General features: G+C 42.5%; 1 protein-coding gene across 1 annotated transcript in view; it reads left to right on the top strand.

The window, feature by feature from the left end:
- The window catches only part of CSMD2 (CUB and Sushi multiple domains 2), a 308,935-nt gene that overhangs the window by 148,794 nt on the left and 134,551 nt on the right, over positions 1–25,590 (top strand). The window contains 5 exon segments of the mRNA XM_009333469.1: positions 4,897–4,984; positions 6,164–6,288; positions 8,824–8,945; positions 15,067–15,170; positions 20,397–20,509. Coding sequence (XP_009331744.1) covers positions 4,897–4,984; positions 6,164–6,288; positions 8,824–8,945; positions 15,067–15,170; positions 20,397–20,509 — 552 coding nt within the window.

The following is a 25,590-nucleotide window of genomic DNA, read 5'->3' on the forward strand; positions in this document are numbered from 1 at the left end:
CCAGCAATGTTTTCTAGTGCTCTTTACACCTAAAATCCTCCCTTGAAGAATCTGTGGCCACATAAGGCAGCTTGCAGCTACGTGCTTAATACCCTGCAGGGCTTTCAGAGGATTTTTGTTTTTCTGGATTGATGCTGTGGTTAGCTGCCAGATCCCACCTGGCCAGATTAAAGTCTGTGTGTTTCATGTGTCTGAATGGAGGCAAAATGTAGTCACATAACAGCTGTTGGCACTCTTTCAGAAAAAGAATATATAAAAATACGGAATTTTGGGGGGAGATGCTAATTGTGTTCAGTCGCAGTCAAACATGTTTATTTGAAATTGACATCAAGTGCCTTGTACTGTTCACCATCCCTAAAATTAATTGGACATCTTGCTTTAATTATTTTTAGAGGAAAAATAATACAGCTCTAGAGAATAAGAGATAAGAAAAAGTTTTAAATTTTAGATTGCATTTAGGAGATTATTTCTTTTACTGCATGCAGTATATAAATGTGTATGTTCCAGGTTCATGCAGTGGGAGAAACATGGTACTTTGCTTTTACAAGACAGCATCGAAGTTGCTTTTCTGACCTTTGAATGAGGCATACCTGAAAATGCACTGCTGGATATTACAGGAAGGGGTTGTATGAAGCAGTGCGAGTTCTGTGTGTATTCAGACTTGTCAAAATCTATTTTAAATGTACAAATGCAAAGTCATTTTGGAGGTGTTGACCAGTTTTAGGTCTCAGCCAAGTGTATGGAAGCTTCTAGATATATTCAGAATTGTAGCAAGCCTGTTTTCTGCATCAGATGTTGAGGTACGAATGTGTGTATGTGGGTCCCTGCTATACTGCAACCGCACAAAGTGAGTCTTGAGCAACAGAGGAGCCAGCCTTGGGTTTCTAGCACCAGGCAGCACAGCTTTGAAAGAAGCTGTGTTTGGTTTAAGTAGGGCATGCTGCAAACACAGTCTTTGCACATGGTCTTTAAAATCTGAAAGTCTGTAAATGTTTTTGAACTCCCATACTTCTGAACTACTCTGAGATAACAGCAAGATGTGAAATATGGGTTCAGAATTCCCTAAGTAAAAAAAATTCCAGCTGGAAGTAGTCTTCTCCAGTGTTAGGGCCTCACAGCCCAAGTCTATACCCTTTTCACACTTGCATGTTGCTAGACACGTGAGTATTTAACGTCTGGATCAGTATCACTGAGGTTCTGGACATGCTTAACATCTGGTTGTTGGGTGCTGAAGGACCTTCCTGGATGGGAAAGGCGGTGAGCACACTATCAGTAGGTCAGCTCTCCTGCTTTTAGGACTGAATTTTGTAACCCATTAACTTGACCAGTTGGTTGCATGGAGTAACTGCAAGCCTTAGTGTGATTGTAAAGATTAACTTTTTAAAAACAACTAATTACTGCTACAATCCTTCCCACCCCCCATGCCAGTAGAAAAGCTCACCTGCTTTCACTATATTTCTCATGCTGAGAAATGTCGAGTCTTTGTAAAACCTTTTTGAGATGCTGCTTTATTTTGTAGTTTGTATTTTACATTCCTAAATTCAATAAAAAATTGTCCCTTGGGAATCTATCGGTGAACTTTCTCTGTATCTCCCTGTGTTAATAAAGAACTAAAGAAGGTTCTCAGTTCTTTTAACAGATGGAGTAAATTACTGTGGCAAACAAAGCAATCATAACTGGCTGTTATTGAATACACGATGAGAAGGAAGGAGAATGAAGGGGTGGAAAACTAGTTCCATGGTTTGGGGGAGATAATCCTTGAGCCTATAATGTAGAAGTTGAACAGCTCATCACAGTTTTTAAGATCTATTGTTTTCCTAGTAACCTTGAAGAATTCATTTTGGAGTGCTACAGCCCAGGCATAGATCAGTCAAACCTTCAGGAAGATGAACACAGTACTGACAGCAAGTTCTCAGCATAACAAATATGGTTTATAACCTTTGGTTTAGTTATGTTCGCGTGCGTGTGTGTGTTTAAAACAAAAGGTAGAAGAACAAAAGTTTCTGTAAGTGACCATCTAATCCACCCTCTCCTTTTCTTTTGCTCTTTTACATGTAAAATGTCCCAACTATCATGATATGGAGATATCTTTCCTTTCCCCCTTGCTCTATTTTGTCTTATCTGTTCTCTGGTTTATCTACACCTGTTATGTAGATATTTATAAAATGCTAGCTAACAAGAGAAGAACTGGTTTTAGTCTTCAGAAATGTGATTGATATCTGACAACCTGCCCGCTGGTGCCTGGGGTTTTGCTGGTCATCTGTAGCCTTGCTTTGAATCAGAGGCTTCAAGGTTTGCTGGCATCTGATATGGGACATAATAAATGGATGTGATACGAGTGCAGAGTAACTAACATGGGCATAAAGGATGTTGTCTGGATAGTCTTTTGACCATGGGAGAAATAATTTGATGCGGAAAGGCAATCTGGTAATCTGCTCTGCAAGGAAGAACGTACAAGTGTTTGAATGTAGACATATCTGTAGAAGCTGTGTTTGTGCATGTGTACATTATAGGCATGTCTCATTTAGTGTGGTTTTACTCTGGAGAAGGTACAGAAGTAAGATGAGAAATCTTAGAACTTTTTCTTAAATACCATATGGACTTGTGACATACAACCCTAGTTTGTACACTCTATGCTAAGCGTTTATTTGACGTTGTTTGGAGATACCTGTATGCACAGTCATCCTATTTGTATAGGTGGGTAGTGATTTAAGAAACCCTAAGGAAGACGGTGTCACCTGTGTATTTTGTTGAACTGACCTTTCATTTCTCAGAAGCAGCATATCATTTCAAGCACTAGCAGAAGGGCTCTTGGAAGCTGGTGACTTCATTTGCAGAATGATCACCAAATTATTTTGCGTCTGAGACCTGCTGGAGATACCCACTCCTGGGGCAGGGTTTTGTCATGGCTGCTTCAGTTATCAGGGCACGGTTGCTGAAAATATCAGAGATGAACCCCTGCTGTGGGCAGGGGCTCCCTTCTTTCTGACTCTGGTGTATGTTCAGAATCTGTGAAAGGTGGCAGCAAAGCTTTGTAGCTACAAAACGCAGCCATCAAAAGAGACTGCGTGCCGCTTTCATGCTTCTGTCTGTTGCTGGTGTCTCTGCTTGTCCACGTGACTGAGCTTAACGTGAGGTTATGAGTATGCAAAAGAGGCAAAGCAATCTCTCAGGAGTCTGGTTTCCTATAAAGCCAAACCTCACTTCCCCTTTTGCCCTCAAACACAAGGAGGAGACTGTGGAGCACCAAAGCATCTTGCTGAAACACTGAGCGCTGTGCAGCGGCTGTGCCAGAGGAGGAGGGCAGGGACAGCCCTACCCCGTCCCTCTGGGTCCAGCAGCGCAGCAGCTGTGCTCAGTGCAGGGGGTTGGCTCCAGTACGGTGGGGTGGGAGGTGGTATGGAAAGGGAAGCCAGGAGAGACAAAAGCCCTTTCAAAATTGAAGGATGAGATGTTAGTGCCTAGAGCTGAGGAGGTCGAAGCTGTAATGTTTTCAGCGTAGGTAGCCAGCAGTTAGGTGTAGATGCTCGTATGAAAGCCCCGTACCAGCAGGAGCAAAGTGATCCTTCTGTCCTTTTAGGAACAGTGTTATATCTTCCAGCTGTAGTGCCTGACTATGCAAGGTGTAATTAACCAATGAATAATTACCATATTTGATGGTCTTGCCTTTTTGTATGTTCATGCTGTGCGGTCTGTGTTTGTGTAGACACTCCATGTGCTTATCTTCCCATGTCAATATCTATGTGCACACACCTCCATCTCTTTCACCGTGTTTCGTGCCATGCAGATCTCAAATTGTTGAGCCAACCTGTCTGGTGTGAGAAGCATGCTTTTATCACAGCACCGTCATCCATTTGGCAGTGGTCTTTGGGGCACTGTGCTAACACAGTATGTTCTGAAGTATAATTGAGATTTTTTCCTTCAATCTAGCGATAGGCAGAGGTAGAATGGAACCATGCTCGCTTAAGATTCATGCTTTGCTGCTTCAGCATCATTACCAAGAAGTGTTGCATTTTCTGTGTGTCCTTCCCTTAGTGATACAAGAAAACCGAGTCACATAAAATTCTACAACTCCGTGACAAAATCACCACTTTGTCCCATATTACCGCGCATTTTGGTAGTTGTTGGAATTCAAAATTGAAATCAGTATATTGCCGGATCTCATCTCATCCTTGTCAGGAGCCGCCCAGGTTATATCCACCCCAAGTCAATGCTTGACTGCTTGTTTGCGCCATTTGACAGGCTGGAGGGGGAAGTGGGAAATGGGGAGATAGAGAATGAAGTTTGAAGGTGTTTATTCAGTGCTGATCACCACTTCATAGATTTCATGTTTGTTGGCAGTTACATTAAAGTTGCTCCATACAATTTTTCACATTCAAACTAAATTACTTGCTTCAAAATGCTAGACTTGCATTTCCCTCTCCTTTCTCCCTTCTGTTCTGTGCTTGGTTTTTTCCCTGGTGTCATACACCTGCCTTTTCATTGAATTGTTTTCTTTCCCTGGCACCACTCAGATGGGTTTGGAGGGGCGGTAGGCTGTCACCTTGTCCTGTCACAGGTGGCCGTTTTAATCACAGGCTTCGGAAATGGGTTGTTTAATTGGTGTAATTTTGCAGAATGAAAAAACTCTTTTCAGAGGTACTTCTGTAGTGGAACAGAGGGAAAACTGCGTCCCTAGCTGGCATTTCCTAGAAAACACTTTGTTGTATAAACTGAGCTGAAATGATTCCAGTTACATTTGTTTCCAAAGCTGTTTTTCTCTAAAAAAAAAAATGGAACACGTTCAGGTTTTTGAGCTACCAGTTGCCATTTTTCTCTCCACATCCACCAAGACAGTTGATGAAAGAATGTTTCTTTTGCTATTCTATCTCTGTATGTGCTGTTTTTGCTTTGTAGTAACTCAGGTTGGTGTGTCCCAGGGACATAATATGTGTCCAGACCCTGGGATTCCAGAGAGAGGCAAAAGAATAGGCAACGATTTTAGGTAAGAACCTTTTATGTGTGTGTTTATGCATGCTGCAAAGCTACCGTCTATAACCATTGTGTGTGCTCCTTGGCATTACGTAGCCTGTTTTTAGAGACCATCTGCACACCTCTAAACGTATTATGTCTGAAAAGCTTGCTGAGGCTAGTGATGTAGAAGAACAAGTGTGTATAAATGTGCACGTGTGTTTGGGAGACAGTGACCCAGATGAGGATCTGTAACGACCTCTCTTTCAGAGTATTTCTCTTTTCACAACATGGGCGTTTAGCCAGACTTGTGTAATTGGTGGTTGTTGTCATTCCCCCCTCCAGTTATGCACAGAAAGAACTGTCTTAAACGGCAAAAAAATAGCTTCTCAAATTTGCTTAAGTCGCAGCATGGCTCTGCCCCTAGTGAATTTGAGGTGACTTCCCAAAGCACTGGTACAGTTCTTTGTCAATAAGTATATGTGGTGCTAGATAATTGTTTTCTTATAAAGTTTAAAACAGTGCTGTTATTCCCTTGTAGTTGCTAGCTTGCATTTAAAGTGTGCAGGAATGAATCAGCCTGCTGTTAGCAATAGTGAATCAATATTTAATCTTACTTTGCTGTCGATGGCTGTTTTGTTCACTAAAAGTGTCTGTCAATTTAACCTGAGTCTATCAAATTCTCCTGAAATCCAGAAAATGGATCGGAGGGGTGCGGGTGGAGGAAAGGGAATTCCCAACAGTCCCTAAATGCCATAGGATAAATTCTCAGCTGCTGTAAAACCAGCGTTGTGTCGCTTTAGTGAATAAGGCAGCATTGGCTTAAACCAGCACAGGATCTGTATCCAAAGTGATGGAATAAAGAACAAATCTTTCAGTAGTAGGTAGGGATTTTTTTTTCTTTATAAGAATGCTGAGCATGTCATCTCTTGGGGCTGAGTCCGTGCTCCCGCACTGAATAAAATTCCTACTGAAGTTGCTTTGAAAGACTCAAATCTGTTCTTGGATTATCACCACCTAAGGCAAACAGCGCTCAGCACAAGCAAATGCATGAGGCAGAAGCTTGCCCCTCATTCATTTCTGCTGTTGCCTGGAGGGCCAATGAACTCTCTCTGTTCACAATTTGGAGAATCACTGGGACAGTAAAAAGTGACGAACTTGTTTCTGCATAAGTGTCTCAGTCGCTAACTGCACCCTTTGTTCTGTCTGCTAGGCTAGGCTCCAGCATCCAGTTCACCTGTAACGAGGGCTATGATTTACAAGGGTCCAAAAGCATCACCTGTAAGAGAGTGAGCGACATCATTGTTGCCTGGAGTGACCACAGACCAGTGTGCAGAGGTGAGAAGACAAAAAAAATTTTACCGAGTTATTAGGTCTAATGAGAGAACCCATCTCCTTGATGTCCCCTTCGTGCATCACCCATTCTGTCCTCAAGTTTGTCATCCCTTGGTTAGGATCCCTCAGCTGGTTCTTAACCTCGGCCTGCTCTGTGGCCCATGGTACAGATCTGTTCTCAAAACCCTGCCGCGGGCAAGGGGCGCAGCTAGAAGAGCCCCCCGCTCTCGATGCTCACAACCTGTTGGGAAAATTCAGCTCTACTGCTGTGTTCAGCACTGCCCCGAGTCCATTTGTGCTCTTGGAAATGGGAGTTTGGACTTGCCAGCCTCATGGTCAAAAGTCAATAGGATCTTTATTCTTTTCTAATGGTGATTCTTGTTTTCTGGCTGAGTGTGAGAGAGTAATATGGGTTCAAATTTTTCAGTCTTTTCAGCACAAGCCTGAGAGAGAAACCTTTGCTTGGTTCTCATGAAATTTTTTGGTTCCAGAAATTCAGGTTTTGAGAAAAACACCTATTCCTGTTGCATAATGGAACTAATAAAGCTATTTCTATTAACTATAGAGCTTCATAAGCTATTAGCTCTGGACCATATGGATTATATTTGTCCTTCATACCTGTGTAGTATGTCCTCATCCCTTTGCAATGCTTTCTGTCCCCTTCTGTTCTCTCTATTCCAGGTATTTCTTTTTATGGGATAAGGAGGAGAGGGGAGAAAAGGTGAAACCCTGAAACAAAATCTGGAAAAGCTAAGATGGAAGGAGATTCTGTTAAATGGAACTTGCTGCTAGTAGGCAGCAATGTGGGATTACTTAGACTGTGGTTCCTAACTAGCGTGATCCTGATCATCCTGTGGCCCAGCCATAAGCCATCAGTGAATGGAGTTTTCTTTCAGCGGGGGAAAAAAAACCTAATTCCCATTTTGGCTTTGGCCATTTTGTTTTCATTCCCTCTCTGTCTCTAAAAAGTGGCATGCGTAATTGTGATATTTGTAATGCTAGTAACGAATGACTTTTAGAGGGTTTTAATTAAAAATATTAAAGCTCTTAAAGTCATAAATTGGTATTTTTTCAGTTCTTTCTTTCATTTCATCTGCAGATTTTTTCAAGGCTTTGGATTCCCATCTAATTTTTGAAACAAGCCTAGAATAAATTGAATCAGTGTAAGAGGATATTTGGCATAAATATGTGACACTATAAAGGAAATTTATGGTGTCCTCTTGCAAGAGATAAGAAAGGATTTGCCTGCATTATGATGATTCTATGAATCAACTTAATTTTTTTTAACCACTAACTTTTGGGGGTTTTCTTTTTAAAAAGTTTTCCAGTTGCTTTTTATCTCAGCTTTATACGACTTTTTTCTCTTTGTTCCATATTGTTATTGGGTATTGAGTTTCTCTCAAATTGCAGATATCGGGCTGCCTGGTGAGCCAGATTTTAATGCCCTGGACTGTACCAGTTTCTAATACCCAGTGATCAAATGTCTTGCCACAGTTGGGAGACTTTTTCGGTTTCCCCATCTACAGCAGACTCCCCCGGGGTCCTGGGGAGACTCACTTAATCCCTTTGTGCTCCTGTTGCCCACTTTTAAAATGGGAATAACAGGATTTACCTTTTTTCGGTAAGGTAGGATGGGACATGTGTAACAGACTCCAGCATGGGGTCACATAGGAGGGGGCAGGCTTTTTCTCAGTGTTCCTCATGTTCCCTTGTGACTACCTGCGTAGTCAAACAGTTTGGCCAGGAGATCATTTTCCATGCTTTAATGCTATTTAGAGGGGGCAAAAAGCCTTGCAGATGCCACGTGTGCAGATATGGCTCCTTTGAGATTTGAGATAAATTAGTTTTGAGGATCCATCACAACAGCAGAGGCAGTTACAAAACCAGGATGCTGTTCTTCACATTTTCTGGTTAAATATTACATCAAAGGAATACCACAGGCAAAAATTTCCCCACTTAAGCACTTTTCAGCTTCTACTTTGCCCAAGATGTTTTTAAGACACAAAATTGAGCTGCCATCTTGGTTCTGATTCCACAGTCACACCAGCATGAAGTCAGCCCTTATCTAATAAATACTTGCTGTGCAGTATTTTTTTTTTGACCTGCAATGAAGAAAGGAAATATGGCCTTCTGGGGATGTTAAAAAGGAGCCGTGTCTTACCTGGCATCTTCCATGTAGTTGCTTTCGTTGTCCTGGACATGAAGGTATTTCTGTGAGGGCTTTAATATAGTAAAAAATAAATAAAATCGGTCTGAGTGCTAGGGAATGGGTTGTTGTTGGTTGGTCTGGTGGTCCATCTGTTTGATAGCCCCTGGAAACACCCCATTCGTCTATTCATCACAAATAAGTCCTTCCATGTTACATGGAAAAAATGAATCTTTTGGTTAGTGAAAACAACAACAGCAGCAATTTTTAATTCTCCACCACTTCCGTACTGTATGCATCGCTAATTCTCTCTCCTCCGTAAACAAAGAACACCGTATACATGCCAAAGCTAAGAGACCTCACTCCCATCTGTCTTGTTTTCCTCTTCACAGCTAGGATGTGCGATATGTACCTTCGTGGCCCCAGCGGTGTGATAACTTCTCCCAACTACCCTGTACAATACGATAACAATGCCTACTGTGTGTGGGTCATCACTGCGCTCAACCCAGCCAAGGTAGGTCTCGGAGATGTGTCGCCATGTCATTACCTCAGTGCCTTAGTTGAAATGTTGTATAGCTGTGCTTCTTCAGAGAGGACTGCTCTCTGATACTTAGCCATTCAAGTTTCTGTTTCTGATGTTGTACCCCCCTCTCCCCTCGCAGACTTCTTCCACGTGTTTCTCAACTGTCTTTAAAGACTGCAACACATCACATTCCCTCTCTGCTGTAGGATGTAGAAGATGTTATTAAAAGTGAATGTAATTATTTTTAATGAAAACCTCTTTGATATCTTGGCGTGAAGGGTGGTGAAATGCCAAACAGCTTAGCAAAGCATCTCGTTAAGCCAGCTCTCAGCTGGGGCAGGAAGGCTGTGCCAGGGATGCTGATTTTTTCACTTCCTTTTGGCTGGTAGCTGGCCCCTAACCAACGGGGATTTCAGCCCCCAAAGGGCAGAGGGCAAGTGAGGAGGGGGAGGTATGGTTCTATCTACTGCTATTTATGCAGTATTGTAAATCTATAAACAAGTCCTTTCTGTGTTCACTGAGGTTTGGAAGAGGGGAGGTTGGTGGGGATTTTTTGTCCCCACTGGTCTGCATGTGTGATTCAAGTCTCTTGTCGCTGATCATGTGGAGGACAAAGCTTGACTGCCTCGGCCTTTGTAAGATCAAGTCCTTTCCATTTTCCACTGGCTCCGGGAGGGTAATGTTCAGTGCCTCGCAGCTTCTTCCAGCCCTGCAAACTCAGCCTGTTCCTCTCCTCCAGATCTGTATGGGAGCATAAGAACAAAAATTACACTTCGAGCTGTGTAGCTCAAAATACATTTTCTGAGGTGTTATTCGCCATCTTCTGCTCTCAGATGACGACAAGGTTCATTCTTTTTAGTTCCTACTAACACCATCTCCATTAGCTCACGAGCAAATCTTGCATGCCAACTCACTGAGCTCATATGCTTATTCTGTCAATTATGCCTTGGTCCTTGCCTCTAGACAGTCCTGCGTTTTGGCACTCTGCCTTTTGCCGCTGATCCAAGGAAGGCATTTCACAAACATGTTAGTATCCCAGATCTCATCTTTTGCTAGAAATTGTTACGGTGTGTAGAAATGCTGGCAACCATCCACAGTTGGTAGCCTGCTTGCTGCCGCTGATGGGATGGCATCTTGTGCTCTCACCTCCAGCGCTTCGCCTCCCTCTGGAGCGCTGGCCGTGGCAGGGCAGCTAGAGCTGGGGCTGGCTGAAGAGCCTGTTCAGTTCTGCTTCTCTCTCCCCATTGACCTCAGTTCAAGCCTTTAAAAAGTGCAGGTCACTGGTGGATTATGATTTTAATGAGGAGTGTTCCTATGTTCCAATTTCAGAATGAGTTTATGTTTAAAGGGCTGTCATTAGCTGGTCATTTCATCCAACGGATGTCTCGGTTTGGCTGCATAGGAGTGTAGTAATGACCCAAATTCTGGGAAACTGGAATGAGGAATCAGGATATTTTTCAGTGCTGATTTATTAGGAGTGATTTACTGGTTAATCAGACCCAGGAGGTTCTCCTTCATCAGGCTAATGTGCAAGTGGAGAACAGGCCACATGTAACAGCAGCTATTACTGCTCAGGTGTCAGCTGTGTTTTTCAGCCTGTGGCCTGCAGACCCGTGGGTATACATTGCCTGTGCATGGCCAGGTTATTGAATACATCAGCATCTTAGGCTGTTGTATGTGTATTATATATATCTTTATTTTTGTGCATCTTTGTATTTTAAAGATCAGCAAAATCCAGTTTTTGTGTGTATAAAATAGTCCTCTGTGTTTGGGAAGAAGTTGTAGTGAGCTAGATGTAGAGCCCTGAGTGTTATGTAGACTAACGCTTCCATTTGGGTTTTCCAGTACAAGTTATGAAGGAGGAGATGGCAATCAATTGTCAAGAGATGCTTATGGGCCACGTCCACTGTTTTATTGACCCTTTGTCACATTGCTTTTGTGTTGAATATTCAGAGTCTAATCTTCAGCTCTGTTCATTTGCTCTTCTGCCGGCCTCACGCACAAACTACTTCTGCTTTTCCTTCAGCAGTGTGATAGGACAAGCTGCTTCTTTCGTAAGCTTCCTGGGCAGACTGTCTCATTTTTCAAAAACTTACTGTCTTTGTGAACTTCTACTTACAGAAAGTTTCTCCTCTTCCTCTGGTTAGTTTCTTCCTCAGCTTTTAAACCTGTGTAATAATAAACTGTTGATTAGAAAACAGAATCTGCACGTCCCGATCCTCAACTTTCATAAATCTTAAAGGGGATTGAAATTGGTAAAATCCTTTAATTTCAATACTTACCAACTTGGAGCAGAGATCCAATAGCACAAGAAACTAGTTTGTGCTCCATGGGCTACAACGTCACATGCTGCAAAGAGGTGTAGCACAACTGAAATAAGGATAGATTGGTCAAATCATCAGCTTGTATTAACTGTGTAAAGAGACTGCCTTTTTCTTTTTCTTTGAAGTGATAAATAGTTAATAGGTAATATCAGTTTATAAAGGGTTTCTGGGTTTTGGATGTTTCATCCTGGAAGCGTAATTTACAGGTAGGGAGAAACTTTTCAAAGCAGGGAGGGTTGAGAGGAACGCATCGATTGTTTTGGGAAAGCCACGGCTGTGCCTCCTTGCCCCTCACACAGTGCTTCACCTGCCCGTATTTGAGCTGCTGTTCAGAGCTGCAGCCTGATGCCGTTCCTTTGCGGGAATGGCAGAGGAGGCTCTGCGTGGTCCCGGGAGCCCAGGCGAGGCACAGGCTTCCTTCTGGCACTCCCCAGGAAGATGAGAAACAATGGAAACACAAACCAATTGCCCTTAGTGTTTTCTGCTGTTTAAAGAATTCATTAAAGTTGCAGAAACCAAAGTCGTGCAGACAGGACTACGTCTGGTTGGTGAAAATACAAAAAGGCGAGTAGATTCACTGGCACGGGCGGTTTCTTTTGTCCAGCAAACAGCTCCCGAGGCTGGCTGCATAGGCTAATGCAGCGGCTCGCACGTGCTTAACCCAGTATAGCAATGGGAGTTGCTGGTGTGCGAGTTTTAATGCCAGCTCAGTCACTGGTATTCCTGCCTAACAAGTCATACAGCGCTGCGTCTGAAAAGTACACGTAAAACTCTCGCTTACTTAAAGCACGGCCCATGTTAGAAACATGTTGCTAAATTGGAGAATTCACCTCCCTGACTCACGTTGCCTTTGTGTGCAAAGGGGATGATCTCATCATTGCACATTCCCCAGCATGGGTGAGAGAAGGATTGAAGATGAATTAATTAAAATGCCTGTAAAATACTTTGAAGATACATTATGGGCCTGAGCTGAAGCCTGGTAAAATCAGTGGTAATCTTTTTATTGACTTGAGTGGTCTTTGGATCAGGTCCTGTTATATGAAGCTTTTGATATGAGCGATGGGAAAACCACTGAGCTGAATTTAGAACTCATTTGCAAGTCATCTGTTCTATATTTGGAAAAGAACTGTGAGCCAGATTCACTGAGCTACATAATCCCCTCGAAGTTTGCTCAGAAACCTACATAAACAGTGTTAAGGGCATAGTGCTCTTCAGTTGACAGCTTGGAGTTATTTCCTATACAGAGGGTGACATCAAACCTATTGGGGGGATATTCAGGGTATATAGGGTTTTGCTGGTCCCCGGTGCCATGGGAATGAATTTCAACCACAGTGGAAAAATAAATCACTTGAGAACTGAGAAATGCATGTGGTAATTGGTGAATTTGCATCAAAACTATTTCTGAACCTTCTTGACATAATGGATGTTACTGGTTGCTATTTCTCCAGGGGTCATTCTCACCTGAGCCTAGCTAGCCAAATAAAGCTCTGTCCAAGCTTCTTGTGTCATCGGTGGAGAGAGATGGGCCTCTCCAGGGGATGATGATTCATCCCAAATGAAGACAGATGCTTGAGACTGGGGAGAAGGGGGAGGGAAATGAGTAATGCGTGCTTGTAAAGCATTTGAATATAACTGCAAGAGGTGCTGTTCTCCATGGAGAGAATGACTGTGGTTTCTTCCGATGAATGTGACTGCACTTCAAATCACTTTGCAGTACGAAGCCTTAGAACCAGGTGTCATATTCCAGCCTATTTCCTTGATTTTGCTAATTGCTTCCTGTCACTTCAGTAACTTAAAACTGAGGTTTTGTGTCGTCCAGGTATCTGTGTGTGCTGGTAGGTCTCTTGTTGTTTAATGAATCGTTAAATAATTTTCAGCTTTCAGACCAAAAAGAAAATGGGAAAATGGATAAATAAACACTGCATTCGGCATCCTGTTCCTGTGCCGCAAGGTTGCAGTCTTCAGTATACTAAAATGTAATTAGTTATTTAATTAGGGTCAGACTCCTTAGAATGCTGTTTACTTGAGTGACTGATTTAACTAATGATGTGTGTCATTTTACAGCAGTGTGTTCTTTGTATTAATTACATTATTCCATCATTACATGGTTTAATAACAGTCCGCACAGGTTAGTATTTTGGTACTACTACTAAAATTAATGGTTCCAAATTTCTGTGAAGTATCACACAGGCTCCTGTTTCACGATCCTGGGGCTTTTGGTTAACACCCTATTTTCAGAATGGCAGGGCTAAAGTATCTAATTTGCTTTTCTATGCATTTGAAAAGTATTAATTGCATTTATATGTAGAAGATGGTAGCACATGACAGTTCAGTCTGAACTATATATATACACACCCATTTTTATTTTTTTTAAAGAACACTCAAGGCATTTGACGTCTGACTAACCAATGTTTTCTGAAGGGGTTGAAGTTGAGTAACTTTTGACAGAAAAAATGTTGTCAACTTCCTAGAGAGTCCACACAAGCCTTGAAGAGGCTGTAGAGGCATGCTCACATTTAACATAACACAGTTCACTATTGCTTTTGGTTTTAACTTTGGGACTTTTATGCCCCTGTGATTGCACACATGCTCAAGTGTTTGCAGGAGATGCGGCTTTTATAATAGGCAAGAAATTACAAGGCAAAGATTTTAGTTTTCCTGTGCCTTGCTCCCTTGCCCCAAGTCAAGAGGTGCAAGGTGGTGTCACAGGTCTGTGGTCCTTGGCACATATGTAGGTCCTTCTTGTTAATTACTTCTGATAACTTCTTCTATGTTGTGTGAAACAGCAAAAGTAGAGCGAAACTAAATTTAGTAATTTAGTCTTTTAAAAATTAGGAAATTTTAATACATTTACAGGCACATGTACCAAGATCTGAATGCGTTCAAGTGTTTACGTGCTTTCCTGAATCCGGTCAATTAAAAAGCTCCAAGAAACTAAGTTCCCGTTGATTTTTTTTCTGGTGTTGTGGATGTAAAGCATTTCTGTAAATTAAGCTCTCTTCCTTTTCTGTTTGCTTTCGCTGTCTGAGGCTGGATTAAGTCCTTTGTCCCCTAAGTCACATTGTAATTTTCAGTTATTTGAGAATAACAGATTTCAAAAGCAGCCAAGAGACTTAGAACACAAACCTCTCGACTTCCGTGGGACCTCTGCTCGTAAATGATGAGTAGAGGCTACATAAATGGAGTGGGGGTAGAAGGTTAGGATGGAGCAGGAGAGGAAACACAGGAAACAAACAGCTGTGGACAAACACTGTGATAATTGTGTTTGCAGACAGCTTGAGACAATTTCCTTGAGCTACCCCAGTGGTAATTCACATAAACCCTTTCTTGGTCTGACAGAAGCTTCTGAAAACCAGGGGAACTTTCTGAGCAACACAGCAAAAGAAAGACTCTCTGCTTGCACCGTATGTAACAAACTCGCTGCCTATATGCACATTCAAACCCATCACCATAATCTCAGGGTTGTGAAAGAAATAGTTAGCAGTACCTGGTGAAAAAAAGCATGCTGAAATCCCAACACACACACATCTTTATCAATAAATTCATCTAGAAAATCAACAGATAAAGCAGAAAAATCTGAGAGGTAATTTCAGTAAGAGCTCAATCTGTCTAGACAGAATTGCTACAGTGCTATAAAAAGCCAGGACGGTCACCTTTGGTGATGTCCTGAAGATATTAATGCTCTTATAAATTGCTCCTTGATAGACAAACAGATAAATAAACAAGACAAGAGGACCTGCTGGCTGCCTTGGCAGTTGATTCATATTAACATGCTGCATCTTTGCCAGGTTATCAAACTCACCTTTGAAGAATTTGAACTAGAAAGAGGATATGACACTCTGACAGTGGGTGATGGAGGACAAGTCGGAGACCAGAAAACTGTGCTTTACGTGTAAGTAGCATGTCCTTTGTCCCTGTGAGAAATCCACACCTAAGCTTTGCCTTACAAGATGTAGCTGATGTGTTTGGATGAAGGAGTCCCAGTCTGCTTGCTGTACCTCACTGGATGGTTTATGCTGTTTGTCATTTTTGGTGGAGCTGACTATTCTGGGTGTCTTGTGTTCTCATCACATTTTTTAGGCTTCAGCTGGCAGAAAGGCTGTTACCTCTTTGCTTCGCTTCTCTTGAACTGCCTTTGCCAGGGCCCCTTAGAGGCTGAGGCTCTCCAGGGAGCTGAGTGAACAGGGTTAAAGTTCCGATACCAGAGTAAATGCAAATCAAGCAGAAACTGAGAACTGTTTGGAGATCTCTCTCCTGTGTTGTCGTTCTTGTGCTGTCATTTTTAACAGTGCAAAGTGGCTGTAAATCCATTATCTTTGAGTGACATCCTGAGCATTTTACACCCAGAATACGTTTGTGTAAACGATGACACATGCTTCTTCAAGGCTGAGAATTGGTCCCCCTCGATTTATACCCTTTAGTTTGCAAATATGATGTTCTGTGGAGGTTTCTTCAGTAGAGGAAACGTTGTAGATAGTCCTACTTTCTTTCCAGGCCTTCTGATATCAGTGTTTCCCATCTGAATAAGTTTTTCGGGGGGTTTTGGTTGTTTGGGGTTGGTTTTGGAGTTGGTTTGTGGTTTTTTTTTCCAATTTTAATTATGAAGAAAGGACATTGGACCAGTACAGGGCCAATCCAGCCATGCTGAAGGAAGAGATGAAATCTCTGGTGCTGCCAGTTTTTAGAATAAAGAATTGCTGTGTTGCCAGTCTATTGTTTTCAGAAGATTTGAAGACGAAGTGCTTTATGTACAGTGCAGCTAATACAGGGAATAAAAGGGAAATGGGCTCTGTATGGGCATTTGCCATCTCCTGCTCAGTTTTCAATAACTAGAGACGGTTTTGGTTTCAGTTGGAAGGAACGTGTCAATCAGAATGATATGAAGGAACGTGTGGGCTTAGTAGATTGAGGGCAAGGGTTTTCCCTGACCTATGTGTTTTACAGCATGTAAGCATCAATTTCTGGCGTCTGCTACTTTTTAGGCAGTTTTGAGGTTGGTGAGAGCTCTTGGCTGCTCTGAAGAAAGCGTGTGCTGGGACCTCAGAGTCATGATGGAAGGTGGCAGTCAGTGTGCACACCACAGGGAGGTTTTTCCCCCTTTAAACTTTCATGTCTCCGAATTTTAGTTTTATGTACACGGTGTGCGCTCCACTCTGAATCTGCGTCATGCTAAGGAAGTGGTTTTAGGGGAAGTGGATCCCTGTTGTAGCATTAGGGGTAAGTCGTCAGGATCTTTTACAATAGCCTCTAGAAAATGCCACAGTTGAAAAAGAGTGAGGCTTGACCATCTTTCAGAAGGCTGTTTATTCTCATTAACCTGCTGATGTTAATGGTTTATGTTTGCCCTTCCTCCAGTAAAGTGTCTCTGTTCCTTTTCTGAAGGGTCAGTGAGAAATCAAGTTGTGTATCATTCAAATGTAATTGTGATAACTGTGTGTCATTCAAATCCACTTCACTGAAGAAACAATGATTCTGCTATAGCTTCTCTGAATCATAAAAGTAAAATATTGCGTAGCTTTATGGAAATCCAAAATTTAAAAACTGATGGAGACCTCAGGGTGCTATTCATTTGAGTACTTCAGGAAATCTATCTCGCTCTCAGCATGTCTGTTCTGAGCAATGCAATTCAGTACTGCAAGCGCAAAGTTAACTGCTACAGCCATGCCACAGTGCGCATAATAGCGGGGAGAGTCTAAAAGCAGAGCAAATTGTGAGTCGTGCTGTGCTAGTGCAAAGGTGTGCTGCTTGCCTGAACTTCCTGACTTCGGGTCAGCTTTGAGCACCTACAGGTATTTTGCTCCGTATTCGAGAGCTCAGACATGCCCCATGACTGTGTTCAGGTCCTGACCACTTCTGAAAGCGTGGCTTCTTGCCGTGTTGGGGTAACTTCTGAAGATGTAAGCCAGTGGTGTCTGTCAAAGTCTCAAATGTCTTGAGGGCACTTGCAAGGCCAGGTACTGGAGCAGAAGCAGGGAAAAGTCACCGTGTCTTTCGGAAGGAACATCTGAAGTGATGAACTGGGTGTTGGAACCAGGGCCACCAGCATCCCGCTTTAGTGTCTTAACTTGAAAGACTCCCTTCTTTTCTATCTAATCAAAAATGTATAGGAGCAAACAGCCCTCCAAAAGCTACTCTAGCAAAGCTGTTGTATTCTTTCCAACTGGTAGAGTGTGTTTCATGTTGTGTTTTTTAATTCCTCCTCTTCGTTTGTTTTTCCACATGAATCAGCCTCCCACTCCATTTTCACTTATCTTAAGGTTTGCTTGTCTTTCCGAACTCTGTTTCTCTGAGGTTCATTTTCCTATACATTTCTTTTCAGAACATGAACACCGGTGATGCTTAGGTCAGGAACTCTAACCTGCAATGTATATAAATGTAAAGTCTGATTATTGCAAAAGTGTTTGTAATTAAAGTGTCACAGAACATTTCACAGCTGATTGGTCAAAATGTGCAAATTACTGCTAGGGGAGTAGTTTGTAATAGCGTGCTGAAATGATTTCTCATTCCATCCCTTTTTGTTTGCCTAAAGCCCGTGAAGATTTTCCTATATTTGATTTTAATCATTCCACGTTTTCTCACTCTGTATTAGCTACTCAACACCTTGCTAATGCAAACTTGGAATATCTGAGACTGTCTGCACAAGGTGTAGTGTGCAGTATCTTCTCCCAGTGCAGGAGAACTTTTAATTAAATTGCTGATGCTAATCCTAACAGGGAAATTTATTGTTATTTTTAATCTGGGAGGATAAGTTAAAAATGTCAGAGGTGTGAAGGCCACAGAAATACTCCATTTGTAATCAGTGTGGTTGAAAGTCCATGGACAACTTTTCTCAGCAGTTGCTGTCCTCTTATCCTACCATCAGTTGAATTTATGTATCGGGTTGGATATCCGTTGGATACAAGCTGTAGGTTTTTTTGAGGAATCAGCATGCAGAAACCTAACCCTGTCAAAGATAGGAGTTCCAATTTTCTTACTATTCTTCATTTATTCTTGGCTATTTAAGAGGAACTCAGTCCTGCAGCCTTTCAAATCAAGAAATACATTTGAATCAACTTGCATAGCAGCAGACGTTATCCCAAACTGAGGTGTGAAGGACCATTTGTTTCCAGTCTCACTCACATCCCCATAAAATGCGTCTCGGAGAACATAACAGATTGTTAGGCTGAGCTTTCTGACTTGCAGAGAGGATATTATTCCCTAAAGTAACAAGCACCCAAATCAATCATTCAGCTTGTTAAAGTGGAATGGGAAAGCATGCAAAAACCTTTGAAGCGCCTTTTTCTGAAGGTTTTTCTCTTGGTATGTTCCTCATTCCTGCCTGTCTGCTGCTTAAATAACTCGAAGAATCAACAATAGCACTTCTTCTGCACTCCCCATCAAACACTCTGGATGCAAAAGAGTCATTAAAACAAAATTACTTCTTAATTTACCAGCACCCTGGGATCAATGAAACTTCCGACGCACGTCAAAGCCGTAACAGAGCAAAGGTGGGGGCAGAACTGGGAGAGCTTTGATGGGCTTGGGAGACATGAGTGTGACTTCAGGGAAAAACACACTCCAGATTCCACGGCCAAAGCCTGCGCGGTGACTGGTTTCAGGTGTTACAGCACTCCCTGGCGTGTATGTGACTGGTGAACGTCTCTGGGATGGGGAGGAGAGTTATGTGTGCAGCAAGGTTGGTCCCATTTATGTTAGATACCTGTAAGGCTGCTGGAAAGAATCTGGCACTCAGCAGGTAGCCGGTGTTAAGAATGTCAAGCAAGTAGAGTAAGTAGCACAACCCTTCAAGCAGTCATTTGGCTTCACTCTAAACAAACAGTAACCGGCAGATCAGCCATGCTGTCTCCGATTGCCCAGGAAACTGGGAATTGCAACAGTTATGCCTGGAGGTTGCAAGTTACGTTTATTCACAGGATGCTATCAACACACAGCTGCTGGGTCTGTTGCCTCGCAGTATTGGTTTGCAATAATTCTGCCTTGGGAGCTCAGGGATCGATTTTATCAAGAAGTCTTTCAGGTGCTGGTATTGTACTTGAGAACGGTGCCAGACAGAAGTCATATCTATACATATGTAAGTATTTAGGTTTAAGCAAACACCACAGAAAAAAAAAAAAATACCTATCCACTTGCAGTAGTTGCACTTAAGGTAATTTATAAATTTATCACAGATCATACCTTAGCAGAAATAGCATAACAACAACATTAAACACTGCTGCTAAGACAGGCAACATACCACTCGTACTCCTGTAGTAATGATCCCTTCCCACGCACTGTTACTCTGATTTCAGAAGCAGAGGGAAGGGAAGGAGCTGTGCTCAGAGCGGGCATTTGTGCGTAAGTGCCTGCACTGGTGCTTGTGTGGGTGGGGGATAAAACTCTGAAGCTGTGTTGAACCACAATGAGGTGATTAATCCCAAAGGCTGAATGAGCCCCACATGGCTCATTAATATGGATATATTGGTGACATTTTTCTAAATCTCTTCAGCTCTCCTAGGAGTGTCCTTGAAGGGTAGGCAATGTCCTGATCATCCCGTACTGCCTGGATTAGTAGCACTTCGCAAGGGCTCACAGGGCATTCAGCAGACTTGAGGCTTGTGCCTTGTCTTCAGGGGTTTTTTGACATCCTTGTGGAAGCTCCTCTGTCAGGATAGAAACGTAGCAGAGAATGTGTTGAAAGCAAATTTTTCTAATACTAGAAGATACCTCTAAAGGCAGTCAAGAGGGTTCAGTCACTGGTATGGGTTCTGGGAATTTTGTTTGCTTATGTTTTGCTTCAGTGAGAAAGGAAGTGGTTACTATTGATGCTGGATAATATATTATAATAATGGTACTAAATTTTAATTATTATAGTGGTGATGATGATAACTCGCAGGCCCTCAACTATGATAAAAGACTCGCAGTTTAGGTAGTATGTGGAAACATGCTGAGAGGCTCATTGGTCTTGAAAATCTATCAGGTTTTTGGACAGTGTTCTGTTTTGGGGTTATTCTTAATTGTGTTGGCATCGCTCTTGTTATTTTCTGCTCCTACAGAGGTATATGTGGCCTTTATTTTGGTGGAAAAAAAAAAGTTTGGGGAGACATACAGGCTGTTTACTTGTTCTTATTTATTTTTACAGCTTGACAGGCACCACAGTCCCTGATCTCATTGTTAGCACGCACCACCAGATGTGGCTCCTCTTCCAGACAGACAGTGTCAGCAACTTGCTGGGGTTCAAAGCAACGTATGAAGGTAATCCAAACGTCTCTCTCAGAATTCACCTGTTTTAAAAGGATCAGGGATGAGATGGGTACAGTTGTTTGGGAGAAAAGAGAGAAAGAAGCTTCTCTAAATATATTGAAGCTCTGCAGATTTTTTTTCTTAAAACTGAAGCTTTTCTGCAGATTTTTTTCTTAAAACTGAAGCTTTGCTCCAATGAGAACAGCTTTTATGATTTCTTTTCCATGAAAGCAGACTGGGTGGGTAATGTTTCATTGCCATTTCATCTGCTTTGCTGGAAAAGAGTTGGTGAATTTCAGCTGATGGCAATAGACTGTGTCTGTGGGAGAAAATGAGATCAAGTAATCAGTGGTTCCAGTAGATGAGTGGTATATACTACTTTAAACTTTGACTAGTCTGGAGTATTATGAATGAAATTTAAAGTTAATGCTGGGATTTTTCAAAAGAAACTCATGAAATGCGTTAGGATGTTGTCGTGGTTTAACATCAGCTGGTGACTAAGCCCCACCCAGCCGCTCGCTCACTCCCCCACAATGGGATGGGGGAGAGAATCGGAAGGGTAAAAGTGAGAAGACTGGTGGGTTGAGATAAAGGCAGCTTAATAGGTAAAGCAAAAGCCGTGCACACAAGCAAAGCAAAACAAGGCATTCATTCACTCCTTCCCACGGGCAGGCCGGTGTTCAGCCATCTCCAGGACAGCAGGGCTCCATCACGCCTAACGGTGACTTGGGAAGACAAACACCATCGCTCTGAACGTGTGTCCCCCCCCCCTCCTTCCCCCAGCGTTATATGCTGAGTGTGACATCATATGGTGTGGGATATCCCTTGGGTCAGTTGGGGTCAGCTGTCCTGGCCATGTCCCCTCCCAGCCTCTTGTGCCCCCCCAGCCTGCTGATGGTGGGGTGGGGTGAGGGGCAGAAAAGGCAGCCTGCTGATGGTGGGGTGGGGTGAGAGGCAGAAAAGGCCTTGACTCTGTGTCAGCACTGCTCAGCGGTAACGAAAACATCCCTGTGTTATCAACACTGTTTCCAGCCCAGACCCAAAACACAGCCCCGTACTAGCTACTGGGAAGAAAATTAACTCTACCCCAGCCAAAACCAGCACATATGTCAATGCTGAACTCTGTCATAAGCTTCTGTGTTTAGGTATTTGCAAAGTTAGAGAAAGTGTGATGGAAAGGTATTCCTTCTAACTCATGTAAGTGACTGGTGATTCTAGCTGAAGCTTTTCTTAGATTCCTGGTTTGAGTTGTTTTTAAGATTTTTCTAGAAATCTCCATCTCGTGTCTCCACATTTGGTGTGAGCACCTAGGGTCCTTATCTTCTTCTACAAGTGCTGCTCTGAAGAACATGCTCTCCATCCCCCATCCAATAGCCTCGCGCCTGTGGAGGGGGAGCTTGTTTCTGTGATGCAGACACACAAGAACACTTCCACTTTAGATGTCTGCTTCTTTTTGGTTTTGTTGTCATCTTGAATCTCTTTTCAAGGCACTTGAATGCCTTTCAGTTTTCTCTGACCTGCTGACACCAGGGATGGCTTTCTCTTTTGGCTCTGATGCCTAAAAGTAGGCACGCAAATCTTCATCTAGACGTGAGGGCTAATCCTTGAAAGGTCTGAGTATCAGCAGTAACATTTAAACCAAACTGTTTCTTTCGCCCTAAACACACATTAGCGTTCATTCATTTTTAAAAGTGTTTTCCTGGGACTTACCATGTTTCAGGCCAGTGTCATACTGTGTTCAGGCCAGCACCTGCCCATAGTAGTGCTGCTGATTGATGCTAAAGTAACAGCAGTTAGGAGCCTGAAGGGACCTGACCTACCAGAAAACCTAGCTGGACTAAATGCTAGCGTGTCCAGGCAGGCTGAGCAGTACCTTGAAGCAGGGACTGGGTCGTGATCTGGGGTATTTCTGGGATTGCAGGACCAGGTCAGCAGAAAAGTCATAGAGAGACATAGATAAGAGATAACGGAATTGAAAGAAGGTAAAGGCAAATCCAGCCTGACTGTCTAGGGAACATCTTAATGGTACTATTTCAGTCTTACTGGCTGTGACTGTACCAGCCTGAAAGCTTGCTCTCTGCGGTAGCTGCGATGCCTGTCTCCTGCCACGTTTGTCAGTGGTTGATTCTCGGCAGGCTGGCAGAGCATGCTGCTGCACCCCTGCCTGCCAGCTGCGGGTGGGCGGAAGCCCTCTCGGGCTCTGCTTTGAGATCCTGTCTGGTTTGTTAATCTCATCCAACGGGCAATGTGGACATACTCTTTCAGTCTCTTGATACGTCTTATGTTTACCCTATAGCATAGCACATAAAGTTGCAAAGCACGTGATATAGGGACTTCCTTACACTGTTGTTCATCTTCTGTGAACTTTGGATCTGTAAGGAGCTTGACTTTCTCCTCCTCTGACTTGATGTTATTGGTAGCTTGATCTATAGCAAGGCTGAGCTGCTCTTGCTCCCTGTGACCTCACCAGTCGGTTTGGGCATCGCCATTATCATTCATGCTTTGGAGTCCTGTTGTATGGAGCTTCCAATGTCAAATGTGCTTTTCCCTTCCCTACTCATCAGCTTTACCTGCACAGCTGCTGCCTATTTTGTGACACTCTTCTATCTCCATAACCTCCTAGAGAAGGAAAAAAAAGGGAGTGTTCTGGCTCTGCTGTCCCCTGATGAGCCTTAAAGGAGGGACCTTTCCCTGGGGAGTGTCTGTCCTTTGCATGTATTAGAAGTAGAGGCTGCTCTGCCTATCATTCAGATCTTTTCTGTTTTTCTAGGCATCTTTGCAGTTTTTGTACACCAGCTTCATGACTTTGCAAAATGGATTTGTGCATGAACAAAGAAATACACTCCGTGCCTAAGGTCCATGCTGGCGCTCCCGAAGTTAAGCTAATCTCTAATCAGCCGGGTCTGTAAAACCCTTAGTTTTTGCAAATGCTTTGAGTTACAAAGCAAGAGATGTTTAAGTGAGAGGCAATTAGCACTTGCCAAATACATTATAAAATTATATGCAACTTACTAACAAGTTTCAGTGTCAGTTTTATGGCCACGCTTCTTCCTAATTGCGAGAGGAAAAGTACAGCTAATGGAGGTATATAAAGTCAAGACCAAAAATCTACCTAATAGAAGGGCAGAGTATTGCTTATAGAGTATGTTTAAATAGCCATCTATCCTAAAACTTGTAAGTTTTAGTGTACATTTTACGTGTAATGCAATCATAAAGCCTGTTGCTAGTGCTGAAACAGTTACACCTAAGATGTATTTATGCACAGATTGAAGGACCTGTTGGAAGGAACGTGCTGAGGGGGCAATATGCCATCAAATTTTTAATGTCGGGTTTCTGAGGAGGGGGAGCCAGCCAGGTCCTTTTGCTTCACTTGTGAGTGAAGTGAAAGTGTGTTTGCACCAGGAAGAGTATACAAAACACAAGGTATCTGGATTCAGGTTTTTCCAAATCTGCACTGCAAGATTGGATGCATTTGGAACAAATGCTCAGCGGGTGTAAATCAGTGTGACAGCATTGATTTTCAATTAAGCTGTGTCAGTCTTTACCAGCTGAGGATCTGGCTCATTAATGTTCATGAAGATTACCTCTAAATCTCCAATGTCTCAACTGCAGCCACTTTTATCCCTTTAAACAGACTTTCTCTCATAATAGTGAACAGTTTTTTTGGACTTCCAGTGCTTGTCAGAAGAAATTTGTATTAAGCTCCACTTCGCTGGACAAGTCTTTACTTTTGTACAACGATAGCAAGCTGATTGATACTGCAATTTAGTGCTTGACATGTGAGAGGGCTTACAGCCTCCTGGGGTCCTGGGTCTTATCTTCTCCCTTCTCTCCTTTAATCTCAGATGACTTGTTCCGAGAATACCTTCCCCTTAGAGCTGATGCCTTCCACAGCCATCAGAATGGTTCTTTGAAAGTTCCCAGGTCAACCCCTTGTAACGGTTGGGAATAAATAATTCCTTCAGGTAGCACTTTCAAAAGCTCTTGAGAAATTTAGGGTTCATTAAAGAGGATTCAGACTCCCATAATCTCATCCACAATCCTTCTGCAGTTATGTTCCCCATCGGTGGACTGAAGATGGTTGGTCTCCCTCACAGGGAAAAACATGTTTCTGTTACTGATGAGCTTGAGGTTACAAGCAATAGTATAAAAGTAAATCATTAGTATAAAATTCTGTGGTAAGAGACAGAAATATTAAAACATGGAAAAATAGAACAAAGCTGGATGTTAATTTATTCTTACATGTATATATAATATATATAAAATTTATATATTTTTAATATAAAGTAATAATTTAAAATTAAAACTAGATTTATAGACACACTAATCTAGTTTGGATTTCTGTTGGAATTGGGTTAGTCTGGGTAGAGCTGACTAAGGTCTATGTTCTGAACTAGCAGCGTGCTGCAGGCAGGGGATGATTAAACAATGTCTATTGTTGAAATGCTGACTAAGTGTTTGGCTCTGGAGAGCTTAGCTTTAGAGCTGAAATTTAGGCCCGTGGTGCTAAGAGGCTTAGGAGCTCTGCAGAGCTGGAGCCTGAAGATTTCCTCTACTGACCTTTCTGGTTTTAATCAAACCGGTGCTGCCCAAGGTGTTTGGTCGGATGCTGGCTTTCCACATCTGTTTTTACCTATATGTTATATGTAAATATAGAACTCTCTATATAGATGCCTGCATGCAAGCTGCATGTGAAGGTGTTCGTACGCATGTATATATGTCAAACTGAGAACAAACAATAATGTATTAAGTTGCCTGATCCTAGGAGACTTGGGGAAAAAATACACCTATCTGAAACTAGTTCTGATGCCGCTGTCGTTCAGAGTTAGCTTTCGAAGCTCCCTGGCGTGGAGCAGTGTCTTTGATTTTTTTTGTCTAGTGAAATGCTCTCAGTTTCACTGACAAGCCCAGATAACATGCATGTAGTTTTCATTGATTGTGTGTGGGGGGGGTTTTTTTTAAGGTTCTACATTACCTAACCCCCCCATTTTGTTGATGGTGGAAGTCTGTCAGAAAACTTAGTGTTTATATCTTTCCTACTCTGCTTTTCCATTAAATGTTATTGACTTGTGTCATAAAACACTAGTGGTGAA

Source organism: Pygoscelis adeliae, unplaced genomic scaffold, assembly GCF_000699105.1.
Source record: "Pygoscelis adeliae isolate BGI_AS28 unplaced genomic scaffold, ASM69910v1 Scaffold321, whole genome shotgun sequence".
Classification (NCBI taxonomy): Eukaryota; Metazoa; Chordata; class Aves; order Sphenisciformes; family Spheniscidae; genus Pygoscelis; species Pygoscelis adeliae.